This window comes from Festucalex cinctus, chromosome 1, assembly GCF_051991245.1.
Source record: "Festucalex cinctus isolate MCC-2025b chromosome 1, RoL_Fcin_1.0, whole genome shotgun sequence".
NCBI lineage: Eukaryota > Metazoa > Chordata > Actinopteri > Syngnathiformes > Syngnathidae > Festucalex > Festucalex cinctus.
The window spans coordinates 14,393,834-14,411,741 of NC_135411.1; the positions used below are offsets into that span (position 1 = coordinate 14,393,834).

The 17,908-nt window shown below is 40.7% G+C and overlaps 1 protein-coding gene across 7 annotated transcripts in view; it reads right to left on the bottom strand.

Annotated features, from left to right (window-relative positions):
- The window catches only part of mib1 (MIB E3 ubiquitin protein ligase 1), an 80,331-nt gene that overhangs the window by 18,318 nt on the left and 44,105 nt on the right, over positions 1-17,908 (bottom strand). For all 7 annotated transcript variants that reach the window (XM_077518450.1, XM_077518441.1, XM_077518435.1 and 4 more), the window contains 3 exons: positions 4,838-4,970; positions 1,851-1,937; positions 1,394-1,552 (listed from right to left, as the gene is read on the bottom strand). In XM_077518450.1, the coding sequence (XP_077374576.1) occupies positions 1,394-1,552; positions 1,851-1,937; positions 4,838-4,970 (379 nt within the window). The remainder of the gene's footprint in view (positions 1-1,393; positions 1,553-1,850; positions 1,938-4,837; positions 4,971-17,908) is intronic.

Genomic DNA, 17,908 nt, shown 5'->3' on the forward strand with positions numbered 1-17,908 from the left:
TTCATCATTTATGTTTTTTTTCATTTACTTATACAGCACAGCCAATATTTCCCATCTCCGGAATGCAATGTCGTGGAACGGCGGGACAGACACCGTTGGAAAGGTCTGCGATTGCCCGTACATGCGTGGGCGGACGTAGAAAGATACAGCCGCGCAAAACTAAAAAATAAATAAACAAACCAAAAAGCACGCTGTAAAAAAAAACAACAACCCCCCCCCCCAAAAAAAAGCACACTGTATAAGATCTACGAAACAGCGAGGCCGCGAAAGGTGAACCTGTGATAAATGAGGGAACATTGTAAACACAACACAGATAGCGATTTTTAACATTTTTACCCATTTTTAAAATGGGATCTCGAGCACTCCACACATAGCAATGTATGCTGTAGTACCAAGAATGACCTATGAGAGGTAGCATGGTGCCATGTAGTAGTAAAAAAAAAAAGAAAAAGAAAAAAGAAAAAAAAAAAGAAACTAGGCAAATTGCTAACTTGCCTGATAACTACATTGTGGCGGCAAACTGTTCTCCTGGTCACTTTTACAGTGTTGACTGACTTGAGAGAAATATCGGCAAAAACAATCAACACGACCAGCTGCTCCTCTATTCGTGGCTGGAAACAATGTGAGCTACAGGCTCTACCTGATTGGCTATCACTCCATCCATGTGATCAAACTCACACACACAAAAATTTGCCTCTATATTGAACATCACTGTCGACCGCGAACATTTTTTGAGCTGACTGCGGGAGAAAAATCTTCTCAGGATATTCTTTTAGCGATTTCGGAACTTCACTAGTAGATCAAGGCAAAAGAAAAAAAATAAATAAAATCATGAAGTCTAACCTTCCGAAGACATCCGATTATTAGGCCTTAGAGACAGGACGTGGCCGCCATGTTGTATCCATGCCATCCATGTAGGGAGACAATACGGCAATCAGGCACGACATGGTGGCCCCTCCCTCTCTCTCTCTCTCTCTCTCCCTCTCCCTCTCCCTCTCCCTCTCCCTCTCCCTCCCCCTCTCCCTCTCCCTCTCCCTCCCCCTCCCCCTCCCCCTCCCCCTCTCTCTCTCTCTCTCTCTCTCTCTCTCTCTCTCTCTCTCTTTTACAGGTTTATTCCAAAAAATTAGAATATGCTCCAAAAGTTCTGTTATTTCACTAGTTCAATTAAAAAAGTTAAAGTAATATTATACTGAATCATCAAACACGTAGGAAACGACTTTTCAGAAGGTCAATTCGTACCTAATTTAAATGATTTTGACTGTTGTTGAATCTGGGGTGCTATTAGCTGTAAGCTATAATCAGAAAAAAAATGAGTTTTTCTTTTTGTATATAACTACTGAAACAAAGATGAAACTGTTCATGTGCTGTCATGAAAAAAAAAGTGAACGTCTACCGTGTTCTTGGAAGGCTCCCAGGGCTCCACTTTGCTGACGTCCTGCATATCCTGGAGTTGCCGCAACTGGGACAGCGTGTGGTGTCGCAGAGCCTCGTGGAGCGGCGTGTCCCCGTCCTTGTCCTGCACGTCCAGCTTGGCCTCGGCTCGTACCAGCAGCTGCCGTGCAAACGTGACGAGGAACAAAAGAAAATCTTTCTAGCGGCCATCTTTTTTTTTTCTTTTCTTTTTTTTACGGTACATCGTAAATGCCATAAAGCGGGTTTACACGTCGCTCCAGGCACCGTTGAGTTTCACTGTTGTGAGGATTGTACTTCAAAATGTCCTTTTTTATTGAGTCCACAAGATGGCAGCGTTGTAAACTCAATGCAAAAAGACAGATTGTCCTGACACAGCATTACTGTAGTGTGACTTACAGTGTTGGACATAACGCATGATGAAGAAGAACAAGACTTACTCTGACAATCTGGGTGTGTTGACGCTCTACAGCCAGATGTAAGGCTGTCTGCTGGTTGACGTTCTGGATGTCCAAGCTGGCGTTGCCCTGAGAACCAGAAAAGATTAACAAGGAAGGAGACATAAAAATTAAGCAAACAGATGAGTAAATTTACATACACATGCAAGAGGCAGATATGGCAGATAGCCATAAACAACTCCAATGTTATATAAAGTTAAGTGGCTGAGCCAAAATCCAAACCAAGGTACAAATTTATTTATCCTATGGCATTGGCCAAAATATTGTGCTACTTGAAATAGTAGTGGTAGGTAGTTTTCCACTGTTTTACTGTTATTTAATTGCATTGCTCACATACAGATCATTCACACTATAGATAATTTAGGCTCTACACGATGGTTTATACAGTGTTAGAGTAAGCTGGACACAGGAAGGCCTTAGCCAGATTAGAACCCTCAACCTTTCCCAAATACGCTAACTACTACTTCACATAGTCACATTTGTCATCTAAAATTAATTTGTGTACAGTGTTCCCTCGTTTTCGGCTGGGGTTAGGTTCCAAAAAATACCCGCAATAAATGAAATCCGCGAAGTAGTTAGCTTTATGTTTACAATTCTTATAAATGTTTTAAGGCTCTAAAATCCCCGACCGCATAATTTATACACTTTTCTCATTGAGGCATTTACATGTTCTCACATTTCTCTCTTGTTCAAACATTGACAATGTTCAAACCTTCATAAATTTTATAAAATGGGTATATTACTGTGAAAAATTATGCAAAATTGCACTTAAAAAAAAAAATCCGCGATACAGAGACCGCGAAAAGTGAACCGCTTTATAGTGAGGGAAGACTGTATTCCCACTTTCGGAAAACATGCATTCAAATTGCCATAAGTGTGAATTTAAGTGTGAATGCCTGTACATGCAAGTCGACAGTATATGCACTAAAGGTGTCAAAATTAATCAATAACTAATCGGTTATCAACTTAACCAATAATTCAGTGATTGTTTAGAGCCCTTGTTTAGGTTAACATTGGCTAAATCCTCTCATTTTAGCCTCTCAACTGTAATTATTCTGATTTTGTAGCCCTTCATGAAACGGATGAAAATATCATTTGAAAAAGAGAGAACTTAACGCTATATAAAATTAGAACCCATAATTCAATTAATCAATAGAATAATTGATAGAATAATCTAAAAATTTTGGAGACAGCCCTATTATGCATCCAGCCTGCTGGTGACCAGTACAAAGTGTACCCCGCCTGTCACCCCAAAGTAAAAAAGGATATGTGCCAGCTCACCCACAACCCAAATGAGGAAATGCTTTCGAAAATGGGTAGATGGATGGATGGATGGATGGATGGATTTCTCTCTCATAGTACTAATAAGTATCCAAACATCATGATACGATATCATGATATGAAGGTCACAATACGATAATTATCACAGCATTGTGGTGAGGTTGGTGATACAAAAAAGGTCACAATATTGTTAAAAACAAACAAACAAAAAAAACATTACAGCAATGCATACAAACAACCTATAATCTCTAATAACACTTAATATTGAGGCACTTGCTAATGCATGCACACAATGAGTTCCTCCACATATCGACTCAGTTCACAAGCATATTACGTTCCGCTTCATCTGACAAATAGCGTAGATTTTAAAAATAGAAGGGCCAAAACATGCCTTGTGAAAATTAAATTGCACTAAAAACTAGCCACCAGAGGGTGCCAGAACTGCACAAATGGAAATCAAACTTTTTTTTAATTTTATTTTATTTTTTATGTACGACGGCATATTAGGGCTACGTAGAATCTATATTTTTTTAGAGGGCGGGGGCAATATGACGCAAAAAAAAGTGACAAATTTGCCACTTTTTTTTCCTCGTCATATTGCCCCCGCCCTCTAAAATATATATATATATATATATATATATATATATATATATATATATATATTTCTACGTAGCCCTAATACGTAGCTTTTAATATTGTGACATGGCGACGAAGATATATTTGAGTATTAATTTCACAATATTGATATTATTGTTACATCCCTACTTTTAAGTCACACTCCAGTGCAATTTTAGGTTCTTTTGTTGTCATTATACTTGTTAGGTTAGCCTTATGTGTCTAAAGGCAAGGCAAAGTCTTCAGGAATTTGTGTGATGCCATGCCAGATGGCTGTTCAGCCTCCTAAGTTTGTGATTTGATTACTGAGGCATATTTCCCCTAAAATGTTTGGAGGTTGCACTACAAGACTCAAAAATAATTTTCTGAATGATGAAAAATGGTCAAAACACTCACGCTCCGTGTACCATAACACAACCTTATGTTTCTTTAACCTTATCTGTCAAGAGAAGGGCAAGCGGGCTGGCTTAGGGAAAAAAAAAAGAAAAAAAAAAAGTATCAAACAGCACAACGTGTGATTATTACTCCCAAAATTGCAAACTCCTCAGCTGAGAAGATGTGCAGGGAAGCTAATGATTGCGATCAGTTTGCTAATTAATTCTGCAAGAAATAAGACTGGCTGGGTGGCTGGCTGGGGGAATCTGCAGTGCGCCCCGCATGAGCGCTAAACAGAAGGCTGAAGCATCGCTGCGAAACAGCCCGTTGCGGAGAATTATGGGGAGGGGGTGAGGTTTTCCAAGTGCATGTGGGGAACATTGCAGCTGTATTTCTGCCGCGCACCTTATCCTATATAACCCAGTTGCTGCTTAGTCAGGTGACTTTTGCGGCAAACTCCTGTAATTCATGGGGGAATTAAAAGTGTGTGTGTGTGGGGGGGGGGTGTACACGGCGTTAAAGAACACACCCTGGAGGCCGCGCCAACCGTATGGATTCAATAAAAAAAAAAAAGATTGCAGCAGCTTCGAGTGGCCTAGTACAGCTTGGCTGGCTGCAGGGAGCGCAGTTGCCGCATTTGTCGGCAGGCATTTAAATGAACAAGGGGCCCGCTCGCTCGCTCGCTCGCTCGCCGTTACCTGATGAACCAACAGCTCCGCCACCTCCACGTGATTGTTGAGGGCCGCCAGGTGCAGTGCGGTGTATCCGTCATCCTTCTTCTCGTCCACGATCCAGGGTCTGGGCAGTTTGGATAACAACACACGCATGGCACTGCAGAGGAGGGGAAAAAAAAAAAAGTGGTGAGAGGGCAAGTGAGAGTAAGGAGATAAAATCAATTGGGCAAAAGGTCTAAATTAGTGATATGAAATGTCAAAATTAATCCAGCTGCGTCTAAATATCACACGGCGGGGATCGGGTGAGGTTCCGTAAGCAAACAAAGTTTCCAAGGTTAGAGCATCTCTTACACAGCATGATCCATTTACACCACATCCCATTTTCATACATGGCTAAAAGCGCATTTAATCAACTTAAAGGACGAGTGGCTCTCCCAAAAGCACCGTTATTTACAACTCGCGCAGCGATTAATCACGGCCGTCGGACGACAACTGTCACATTTCCATAATAAAAAACTGTTTTCCGGGCGAAGCATTTCATAAAAATGTGCCGCAAAATGACAGATTTAGCGCAGGAAACATAAATCTATGTTTTCACAGCCATCACTGGATGCTGTATGTGTATGTTTAATGTTTTAAAATGTTTCAGCGGATCTGTGTTCTCTGCTTCCTACGACGAACATATATTTATGAGCTGCTTTATGTTCCTCCCAGTTGGAAACGACAGCTCGCAATGTCATCATAGTATTGCATTGATATTTTACACTGAAATCATCATCATAAGTCACGGTTTAATGCCTCGATTTGGATCCTGGTTCAGCGAAAAATGTACTTTTACTGCCACTTGTAATCAAGGTTGTCGGCAGTTGGTATATTGTTGCAGTCTGTTTATTATTTAAAACAAATAATGGTGATCAGCTTTAGTCTTACTTAACTGCAATGAATGGGAGACGTGGTCTGAGGCAAAAGTAGTGTGTTTTAAAAAAAAAAACAATCCTGGTTGCCAATTGAATTTATTGTTGCAGCTGATTCTTTTAATATCTACAGTCAAGAAGTGTCTTTCATACTCAGTGTTTTATACAAATATTGACTGCAATAATTACATTTCAAGTTAAGGAGTGGGAAGAAATGAACGAGTTTGTGCAGATGATAAGAACACGCTATGCGACATAAGAAGGCACATTCAGTTACTGCCAAAGTTAAATGTTTTTCTATTTGATTCTATGATACAGTATGTATGGATGGGCGTTTTGATGGGGGCGCAGCTTAATGAATGACTTTTTTTTCTTTTTTTTTTGGTCACTTATCAGGCTATTTTGTCAGCTCCATACATAAAAGAGGTGGGAAATGCACAGCAGGTGGGACATGCACCGGCAACCACCACAGCATTTGATCCAGTCCGCCATTCAATTCTTCAAATGATTAAAACCTCTTGGAAACTGTGATCAAAATTCCTCAAAACCTTTGAATGTTTGAGGTTACAAACGCAGCATAATGAACCCACGCACTTTCGTTCCATTGACTACAATGCAAACGCGCCGCCGAATCGCCATCCCTCGCTTTTGGTGAGAACGCAGCATAAAACAAAATTAAAACATTGAAGGTGTATGCTGCTTGTTTTGGGAATAAAAATTGGGATTGGCAGTTCAGACTTTTTAAAGGTCGGTGATAGGCCAGAAAACAGTGGATCCGAGAGTCCACTTCTGCTTCAGAATAACCTGGTGATAGACGGCACCACTTACAGTTTTACGTACAAATTCTGATTATGTTGACATATGAATGGTACTCCATCGTAAATAGAGGACACCCGGTGTTGGTTGTTGTTTTTTTTTTTTTGTTGTTTTTTTTTACTAAATGGAGATCCAACCTGAGCCAGCAACCCCCTTTCACACCAAGATAAAAAGGGAAAAGCCATTTGTCCCCACCAAAGTGTCTCACATCTGGAGGTAAAAACAATATTGTTTACACCCTGTTGTTTAACGCAAGTGCCCTGATATGGTATAAAAGGGAGCCAGTTTCTGGTCGAAGGTCATTTAGAGGGTGCGTGCACACTGCGAAACTGAGTAAAATGAAGGGAGAGTCCGAGGACGCTTCAATGTCGCACTGTTACAAAAAAAAAAACATTGACAGTAAATATATAATTAGAACAATTGCACTACAATGCATTGCAGCTTGAAGTCATTATCTCTATACCACCAGACTTTTTTTGTGCTGGAATCTGCAAACAAATGAATGAACACTAAATTAAATGGAACTCATCCTTAGTGTAGAGGGGAGGGTGCATGAGTGCGCAAATTGAAGGGCTGCGTATTTTTCCCAAAGAATGTATGAAATTAGAAATATAAAAAGTAAGTAAAAGACTGGTCTGATCTCACTGATCTCATTTGTGGTTAGGGACACGCTGTACCTTCTATAAGCATTCAAGCGGCCAAGACAGGAGGAACACTTTCGACCTTGATTAGTACCCAAGAATCACGCAAGGGCACATGTCTGAACTGCGACAAAGGGAGGCATCTCCTCTTTATTCCTTTACTCTTCAATATGACCAAGCATCCCTTATGTGGAGCGTTTATAATATGGGGTCCGTACGGAGGGGACGCACGGGCGACGAGGGGGTGGCACACTCAGGATAATCAATGAAAAATGAAAGAAATTCAAGGATGACATGTTTGCCGAGGTAATCAGGATGGTGGGCTTTTGCCTCATCAGCACGGCCACTCGAGGGGCCGGCACGAGGTATCTCGGTGCTGTACTGCTGCAGTGATGAACAGTGCAGCATAGATCTTTCTCTCTCTCGCTCCCTTCTCACTCCTATTGCACCTGCATTGCTTGCAGCCATCTTCAACTACTTAATGCAGAGGCGCGCCGCTTAAACGTGACGGCAACCGCGCCCCTCCCGCCTCATCACGCATTCACGACGCATTGCCTTTGTTACGGAGAAACTATTTGCTCGCCTACTGTAGATTTAACCTCTCATGGGGGGTTGTGAGGAGGAGGGACACTTTCGACTAATTCAATCCGTTGCGCTCCCAACGGGAAGGAGTTTCTTACTCTGGGACTTGTACAAGCAAATTATGCAAGAAAAGACCTTGTCACGTTAGAGTCTCGCCTGAAGCTATAACATGAAAGCCGTTCCTAGTGCTGTACGTTACACTTCTTTAGTCAGCTTAGACTGCAAATACTGTAAATCCAGGACGGTGAAGTACAATGGTGAAGGTGACGTTCCGTTTTTGCCAAATTTATAGTGCCATTTGCAGTGACGTAGTGATACATACATTATGTCTCTTAAATAGTGGACTTCGACATACGTTTCAAGGTCACAAACGTCATGCAGTGTTTAAACCGTGGCACATGTTTTCAAAGTTAATATTAGTAAAATTGCTTCGTTTGTCTTCCACATAACTCCATCCCAACTTAATGACTTTGGTCACCGAGGTGAGAGCAGTTGAGAAACCATGCCAGTTAGAATATTGTAACCGTTTTAGATGAATACTTTGTGCACAACTGCCTATCCATGTGTTCTACGCTCTAAGAATCACTTGATACAGCTACTGGATTTGGAGTGTGACTATGGGAATTTTTATCATGTATTGCAAGGCATTTTTCTTTTTTTTTGCGAAGCAGTTATGTGCATCAATGACTTCGAGTAGCAACTTCCTAACTTTGTGGAGCAACATATTTTTTATGCATATTAATCCCATGGACCTGAAGCTAGGGTTTACACTAAGGATATGAAAATATAACAAATTAACAATTGGTTTTCTTTTGTATATGATCAAGAGTTTTTACTACTTAAATACAAATTGTGTATAACAGTGACTGTATATTCTTGTCTAGAAGCAAAGCTAAATTGATTAAAAAAAAAAAAAACAGGAAGTGATGATTATTGACTCAGTAGTGAGTCCTAACGAGTTAACCTGCAATAGGAGTCAGCAAAGCTTGTTGCTTACTAGCTAGCTAGTTAGCTGGCTGGGGCATAAGTAGCACTGAGCTTTAACGTGTGCATCACATCCAGCCCAGCGAAGATTTTTTTTTGAAAAAAAAAAAAAGTTTCTGCAGATAGTTCTGACAACCTTCAAAATCTGTTTCCCAATTTTGCTATTCAATGTTTTTTAATGAGGGACAACATTTTGAACGTATTTTGAAACGCAAACTGTAATGCGAAACCGCTTATTTCGAGTCATGTTCATGTGTTGGTCAGATGATCAAATGTTGGAACAAGGGGGCCCAATGGGGTTGCGGTCAGGGTTCTTAAGTCCTTTGAGACCCAACATATCGGAAAACGTCTTGTACGCTGATAAATAAAAGAGCCTTCCTGAAAATCTTTTTACACCATCCTTTAATTTATTTTCTACAGTGCTTGTCCTCATTAGGGTTGCAGTTTAGCTGGAACATATTACGGTTGACTTTGACCAAGAAGCAGGTTATACCCTGAACTGGTCATCAGTCAGTTAGAAGCAGTTATCCAAAATTGTCTTTATATGATAAAGACTTAAGGTTAAGGGGCTATTAAGTGGTTGGTTGGTAAATGGCTTAATTACATGTTATTATATTAATCTATGAGTTGTCCATTACAGACCACCGGGAATGGTGTCTGTAACAGCAGGAGGCTATGTTTGTTTGTAAGGGTAACAGAAAAAAGTTAAATGGAAGATGCTGTGAAAGTGGGTCACCCTGCGAGAGATCTCCACAAGTCCCTCAGGAGAGGGCCACTGAGGGCTGCTGTCTCGGGTCTGTAATTTGTCATTGACCGGGACGGCGCTGTTTGTCACCGCATGCCAGACATGTGAGGCGGCTTTGTGGGCTGGGGCCCTGTCCGCGGGCCTGGGCCGGGTTGACAGCCCATCTGTGTGCTGGTCAGTGGCCGGGTATTGGAAGAGGAAGTGAAGAGTGACAATGTGGGCAGGACGGGCACAGTCAACATCCACGACGGAGATTAATGGCGGCGTGAAAACATATGGCTGCTCTGATGTAGGAGACGTGTTTGGCATACTTTCAGTCATTAGCTATGTCCTCACGCTCAGGAACAACGTCAGAAATTTATTTGCAGCGCACTGCCACCTGCTTTGGCAAAGCAAAATAGGTGATAAAGTGTATAATTACATTTAAATAAATGCAATCTTGCGATTACGGGTGATCAGGTCTATCAAAACATTAATCAAACGGAAATAAATGTAACGCCAAGTTTATAGTTGACCTTGTGGGTAGTAAAAATATCCAAGACAAGTTGACATCCTTCACTGAGCTGTGAAGTGGACTTTGGGAGATTGTTCTGTCGAAAATATTTACATTTGCTGAGCTTAATTGGGTCTGCTTTAGCGCGCCAAGTTGGACTGTCAATATAATTCTCCCAGAGATGCCTCAAATGGAAATTTCTGCTTTGGATAAGATTTCAATGAGGTGTAGTAGTGTATGTTCATAGAAAAAGGATGAAACTCCACACATTTTTTTGTGGGAAAATAACATTTCAGAACAATGGCCAATCACACAAACCTGAAAAAACAATAGAAAACACTTCAGTACGGATGCCGACAGTAGAAGGTGATGGCAAAACTTTTTATTCTTTGTCTTGGTGTACGGGATATGTGAATGAAATGAAGACTGTTCGGTAAATAATTATGCACTGCTGGATTTTATGATCTGCCACTACTGTTTTGACCGCGAGGTACTTATGTTTTAGCAAACTACTGCTTTCAGCATTCAGATGGAAACGGTAATGCCACTGATGTTAAAAATGGCTACTTTGAAACTAAGTTCCAAGTTTAGCATTTTCAGGCTCAAAAAGGTTGGAGTCAAATAAAGAACCTAGATTTTGGCTCTTTAGACTTTGGTAATATGAAAAACATTTCCAGGCCATGAATATGAAATTGAGATGAAAAACAGTACAGTGTTCTTCACTTTTTGCTGGTTATACATTCCAAGCCCCCCACCCCCCTGTACATGCGGCTGTAAATGAGCATGCAGTCTTGTGGCGCGTGATGACGCATGTCTTAAGCCATGACACAAACCTCGAAACCCAGCATATTGAGAACGTCGTAAAACGACCTGTACTATTTTGACCATTGACACGTCCACATACGTTTTGACAAATGATCCGTTTTGGCAAATAGATGTTTAAAGGCATCGCTATTATTTTTAATGAGTTCCACACTTTTAAGCTCTAATATACGGTCTTGTCAATAAGATCTATAAATGTCCCAAGTGTTTGGGTAATCCACGCATTTTTCAAAACAAATACGACAGGTGCTAATATGGCCGTTTCTAGTACAGACACTTAAAATGCACCCTGACCATGACCCCCATCCCATGCAGCCAATTAGATATAGCACCTCACTTCATCAGGGCCATTCACATAGCCATTGTCTGCACCTCTGTGGATGGAGTAAATCAAGGCGGGTCGCATTTGAGTCACTGGTGCTGCACAGGAGCTGGAAGACAAGAACTTGACGGGTTCTGCTCTGTAAAAGACTTTTCATTACCATGCTGTGAAGAGAATAATTTCCCCCTACAATGTGACCTTCCCCTGCCGCCTGTACCTGAGGCTGCCGGGTTGGCGTGCTTTTATTAGGGATTATTTGCATAAACCGAAGAAGCGGTGGGGGAGATGCGACGCGTGCGTTCCCGTGACGTCTTGGTTATCAGTCTATTGTCCGTACCTTGAAGGTTGTTTGCAAGCGGCCAAATAAAATGGCCTGACATCCCTGGTACAAGTAGGTGGGGGTATGGAAAGGCTAAGCTTTAATTAGCCTTAAATCACCTGGTGCTATGGGACGTCCTGATTCATTTATGAAGGCGGAGGTGGGAAGTCAGAGAGGCCCAATGGCGTGTTAATATCCCATTGGTTCAGGATGGCCCAATTACTTTCTCATGCTACTGTCTTAGTTCACTTTACACTCCACAGCTTCAATTTCATTTCGGCACCAGCATTAATATATAAATGTGTAGGGTAACAAATATGTGTGATACAATTCATAGTTTAATGGCAAATTTAGCTGGCAAATTTGTTATGCAGAATCTAAACATGACATTATGAAGTTTTACATTTTCATTTAAACAGCAGATGAAGGAAAACAAAGGGGGAAAAAAATAATTGTTAGAAAGTGTTTTAAGGTTGCCAAATGTGTCTTTTTCATCGCGCAGTATCTTGCTTCCATTAAATTTACAAAGATCGCTACAATGGGCAATATGGGTTCATAATCATAACATCACCATAGATAAGAATTTCTGCGATATTTTTTTACACATCATACCGGTAACTCTATAAATACATCGTGGGCATTTTTTATATTGACTAGAGACTAATTACAAAACGTCAGTTTACTAAAGTATCGCAAACATGTTTGTGGCATTCAGGTTGTGTAATTTTAAAGACCCTGTAAAATGAATTCAAAGATTTGTTTCTAAATACAGTATACAAGAAGTAAAAGACTGCGATTGGCTGGCAACCAGTCCAGGGTGTCCCCCGCTTACTGCCCAGAGCCAGCTGGGATAGGCGCCAGCTCTCCCCGCGACCCTAGTGAGGAATAAGCGGTCAAGAAAATGGATGGATGGGTGGAAGAAGTAAAAGAAGATATTGACAAAAGGTTGATGAAGACTTATTTTTGAGATACAATGTAAAACTACACAATTTGTGTTTAGTTTTCCTATTTTTCTTTCATTTTACAGGCACTTTAGAATCGTCATTATGTAGACCAGGGGTCTCCAAGTTCGGTCCTCGAGAGCCCCTATCCAGCCTGTTTTCCATGTCTCCGTCCTTCAGCACAGCTGAATCTAATCATCAGCTAATCAGCAAGCTTTGCAGAAGCCTGATAACGATCCCAATCATGAATCAGGTGTGTTAGTGGAGAGAAACATGGAAAACAGGCTGGACTTGGCGGCCGCTGATCTAGACTTTTGAAGGCTTAAGTCTACAAAAAGTCAGCCATACAGTGACGATACAAGGTTATCATAGGTCAGTGATGCTCAGTTGCATCAAGCATGTCGTGAAATGTACATTTATTTGTGTTTCATATTTTATTTCTTAACATGAGGATAGAATTAACAAAATATATTTGACAAACGCTCAAGCAATACTCCCACTTGACTATTATACAAAGAGCCCTCCATGACATACTACAACTCACAGCATGCTCAAGAAAGCTGCTTTCAAGTACTCTTGCTGCAATGAACCATTTGCATTCATGAAACTGAGTCTCTTTAGTCAATATGCACACATTGTACTCTCTGTTATGTTAGAGTATCTCTGATGCCCCTCAGACGTCAACACAATATTGTGCGATTGGTGGGTATTCTGCGTTCCTCGTTCTGCTTAGAAACCCGAGATCGTTACTATACGGGAATGAAACTGAAGAGTCGGATGTTACGGCCTTACCGGATGTGAATGAGAGCTCAAATGCAAGCTTCTTGGGCAGCGTGGCAAATGATATGCATTTGCATTCCTCTCTTAATTAATCTTAATTAAGAGGTGAAAATATGCTTTTGGTGAAAGCTGTACTTCCTTAGCCTGGGGATGACTGATGGAAAATACTGAAATTTCAACACTAATCCCCATTTTGTCCAGCCAGCATCTAATGGAGGCGGTCGTCAGCATTCTTTGTGGTGTGCCAGCACGTAATTAGGTCCTGGGCATGTGGTGTGAAAGTCGCAAGTTTCTTTATTGTTATTATTTTTTGGCCAGATAAATGTTATTTGAGGTCTTTTCCATACTCAACAATTGTTCATCCTGGTGAAAATTTACCGTTGGATGTCTCTGAAAGATGATCTTGAGCGATTATGTGGTGTGAAAAGTGTAAGGGCGGCAAACACTACTGCACATACTGCACTATTTTTACACTTTATGTCCAGAATTCTTTAATCTTGCAGAAGTATTTTTTGTTCTTGTTCCAAAAATGTGTGCAATACAGGATAGAGTTTAAGTAATGATTCTGAAAAAGTGTGTAAGAGTAGAATTATCATTATCCTAAATTAGTACCTGATCCAGTTCATCTAGTATGTAGAGGCAGCTTTTCTTTATTAAAAAAAAAAATAAAAATAAAAATAAAAAAAAAAAGGGCAATATTTAGACCTCAAAGTTGTGCACTGTTACTACTAAAGGTTTGTTTACTTAAAATAAGTGCATATTAGTTTGCAATGTTTTAAATGTTTACACTTGATACTTGAAGATTGTTTACATTCAGCTATGTACGGTTCACTTTGTCTTGTTTGATTTTAATCCATCTATCCATTTTCTTAACCGCTTACTCACAAGGGTCGCGGGGGTGCTGGAGCATATCAGGCACACAGAGACAAACAACCATCCACACTCACAAGGCACACCTAGGGACAATTTATAGAGCTCAATTAACCTGCCATGCATGTCTTTGGAATGTGGGAGGAGAAAACCCACGCAGGCACGGCGAGAACACGCAAACTCCATCCAGATAGGCCGAAGCCGAAGCAGACATGCTAACCAGTCATCCACAGTGCCACCCTGTTTGATTTTAATGATGCTGCAAAATAAACGAATAATTAAATAATTGGGATGTTATTTTCCGTTCTGTGTTATTATTCTGGATATGCAACTATAGTAGTATACTATAATATCACCATAGCCTGAGCCTCAATGTATTGTTTTTATTGGCGTTATTTGGTTCAGAAACATAATGTAGGTCAAAGTTCCCCCCTGAACACAGTCACCAGAAGTACTGTACTTGTACTTTTAATCAAATAGTGACATTATAGTGTTGCATTGTGATAACATTGATTATATTACTTGTCTGAAACTAAACCGACTCACAATTGTAGCATATTCATGCATTTTAATGAGTAAAATACAAAAAAATAAATTAATAATAATAATAATAATAATAAATAATAATGATAATAATAATAATAATAATAATAATAATAATAATAATAATAATAATAATAAATAAATAAATAAAATTTTAAAAAATCGTTTCAGATGTTAAGAATTAAAATACGTATACCTGTGTGCTAAGTAGCTATAAATGGCATGTCAAATTAATCAGATTTTTTTTGTGTGTTTAGTAAATAGAGCAGCGGAGGGACTTTGCATTGCAGTGGTGTATTCGGTCGCCCTCAAGGTCCTTCCATCGACAGCCCCTCACGCTGTCACCGCATGGGCAGACAGTTATGCCCCTCCAAAAAATTTGAGTTCCTATGAAACGTTGCTTTCACGCATGTTGAAAATTTGTCTTTGCAAGCAGGAAGCCAGCCCAAAATTGTTGAGGTGGGAGGTAATGAATTGAAAGTAGATATCTAAAGTGACACGACAAGTTGCTACATTTAGGTTAATAGGAAAAATATGGCTGGTTCTGTATATGCAGAGGAGGATACTGTGGTAGAAGCAGCTCAGTAATTAACATTATTGTTCTCAGTGGTAAATAAGAAGGATTCAAAGGGTCTTCTATCAGAAAAAAACAAAACACTTAAGCGACAGGCCTCACGCACAAAATGTCAAGCAGCTGACTTGTTAACTGTGAGAGTGAAATGGAAGCAGAATTAATGTATTGTGTAGATAAGCCGCCAAAGAAATTTAAACGCATTCCACAAATACGTATGACCTACAGAGGGCGTGATGAAAGTTTTTCTCTACCAAATTCTACATTAATACCTGTCTGACTGGGACAAATCATGCAAATATTCTCAGCCTGTCTGACCTGTCAGAATGCATTTAGATGGGACCCGCGCTGACTTTGGCGTCCATATGAGTTACCGAGGTAACATGGCCTGCATTATTCATCATTTTAGCTTTTGTTTGCGATAGGAACGTCAGACTATACGTGTCCCTCTGTGTACAATAGGATTTCTAAAACCCCACATGGCTGACAAACATGGAAATTATCACCACACGGGATGTTGCACATTGGCCAAGATCATAAATAAATAAATTAAATGTGTTACTCTATGCCACTTAACAGTCTGATGACATTATTATATTATTATTATTATTATTAGGATATTTGACGGTAAGAGAAATTTGTACAGAAAACAGTGTTCTTGAAAGGTAATCATAAAAACATAAATTTCTCTCATAATTTAAACAGCAGAATTAAAGATGAATTAAGATTTTTTTTTTAACATTTTTGATGTTGTAGATAGGGGACAATTTATCTTCATTATTTTTTTTTACGGCACACACCGAGGTTCAGTATCCATATTTAATGCTGGTCGATGGATGCTGTGCACTTCAGGAAAAACGCTATCGATATTTTGTCCCAGCAATATGGGGAACTACAATGCAGCAGAACCGTGTCACTTCTCCCAGCCAGTCAGCAAAGAAAGGTAATGAAAATGTAAAAGTTCATGTTTTAAAAATGTTGAATTTCCAAGTTTTTTTTAAATATCACTACAGATGACATTCTTATGTCAAAATCGTGCAATAAAATGCATAGTATCAAAGTAACACCCAGAAAGGTATACAAAAAGAACGATTTATGCTTGGTTGTTGTGTTAACCATATAATAGACACACTGCTATGACTTTATGGATGTTTATCACCTCCTGATGGACTGCGAAGCACATGGTTAAAAGGCAAAGCATATGCATATGCATAAATCCAATTACCTATTCCAGTGCATAAAATGAATATATGAAGTGCATTTGTTTTTTAACTAGGCTAAGAAGTATTAAAGATGTCTGACAGCTTTGCGGTCAGGAGTATATCACTTTGCTCTATAGTATTTATTAGCTGCATTGGCTGAAGCCCTTTAAATGGCACAAATAAATACCAAAGCACAATGGCAGCGCCTTTCTATGCGTGCTACAGTCGCTTTCCCAATAGCTACATACGTCCTTGAGTACCCTCTGTAATGTACTACACGGACCACTCCCTCTGCCCCCGCATAAGCTACAGCAATGTAGCTGTCGGTGACTTCAACACGCCACAGGACAGACAGTGCTATAGCACCACTGAGCTAATCTATTGGCTCAGGGCCATTGTCGGCCCAGTCTTGGCCGGATGTGTGGGTGTTCCTATTGGTCACACGGGGAATGGCGCTTGTATCGGCCTGTCCTGAAGCCTAATCTATCTGGCCGCTCACGTAGATAGATGGACACCTACGGCACTTCTAGCAATGGGGGTGGGCGGAGGTTTGCAATTAAGTCATAATGTATGCGCACGGGGGGTAGCCAGACTGAGTGAGTCCCTGCACTGTACATTTTTAATTACATGGATTTACCTGCATAAGGCTTGATTGAACAAGGGTTCTGAAATTTAGGGTTGGAAGTAAGGGTGTCACGATTTCGATTTTTTATCGAAATCGATCGAAATTACGTCACGATTTCGAGCATCGAAATAGAAGAGAGGACACACGATTCGATGCCCCCCCCCGCGCCCGCCGCCACCGCCGCCACCGCCACCTCCCAGGAAAGCAAATGAGACGCAGCCATTCAGCTACTAGCTAACGGCACTTGTTAGCTGACTTCTCCTGCAGTCATGATGGCAAGCGCGGACAGACACAGCAATGGTGCTTCAAGCCGCTCCCGCTTCTCTCGTCACCAGTTTGGAAACATTTTGCGTTCCCGGTGAGTTATGTCGACAACGTTCACGTTGTCGATAAAAAGACCACAGTTGCAAGATATGCTATGTGCGCGTACTGTACTCGGCCACGGTGTTACGCCCGGCTCGTCAAGGGGAAGGGAAGTAACACAATAACAGAAAATATAGAGTAGATAAACACGGGTCGACTTTAACATCTGAGTAGTTTTAATTGAAATTTCAGGCAGGGGTTTGACAAGGGAGTGAAAGTGGAAGGTGAACAAATAATAACCGCATTTGACAGAACTGACAGAACGGAGGAGAAACAATAACTAATAGGGGTATAATACACGGATACACAATAGCGTCGCGCTGGCACAGTCGTCCAATCGGAGTGTCGCGCTGGCACAGTCGTCCAATCGGAGTGTCGCGCTGGCACAGTCGTCCAATCGGAGTGTCGCGCTGGCACAGTCCTCCAATCAGAGTGTCGCGCTGGCGCATTCAAACTGAATGGCCCGAGCCGCCAGCCGTAACAACGGGAAACACGACAAACATGACGGGACATTTACGCAGGCATCACAAAGATTTAGATTTATCAAATTCAACTAGAAGTG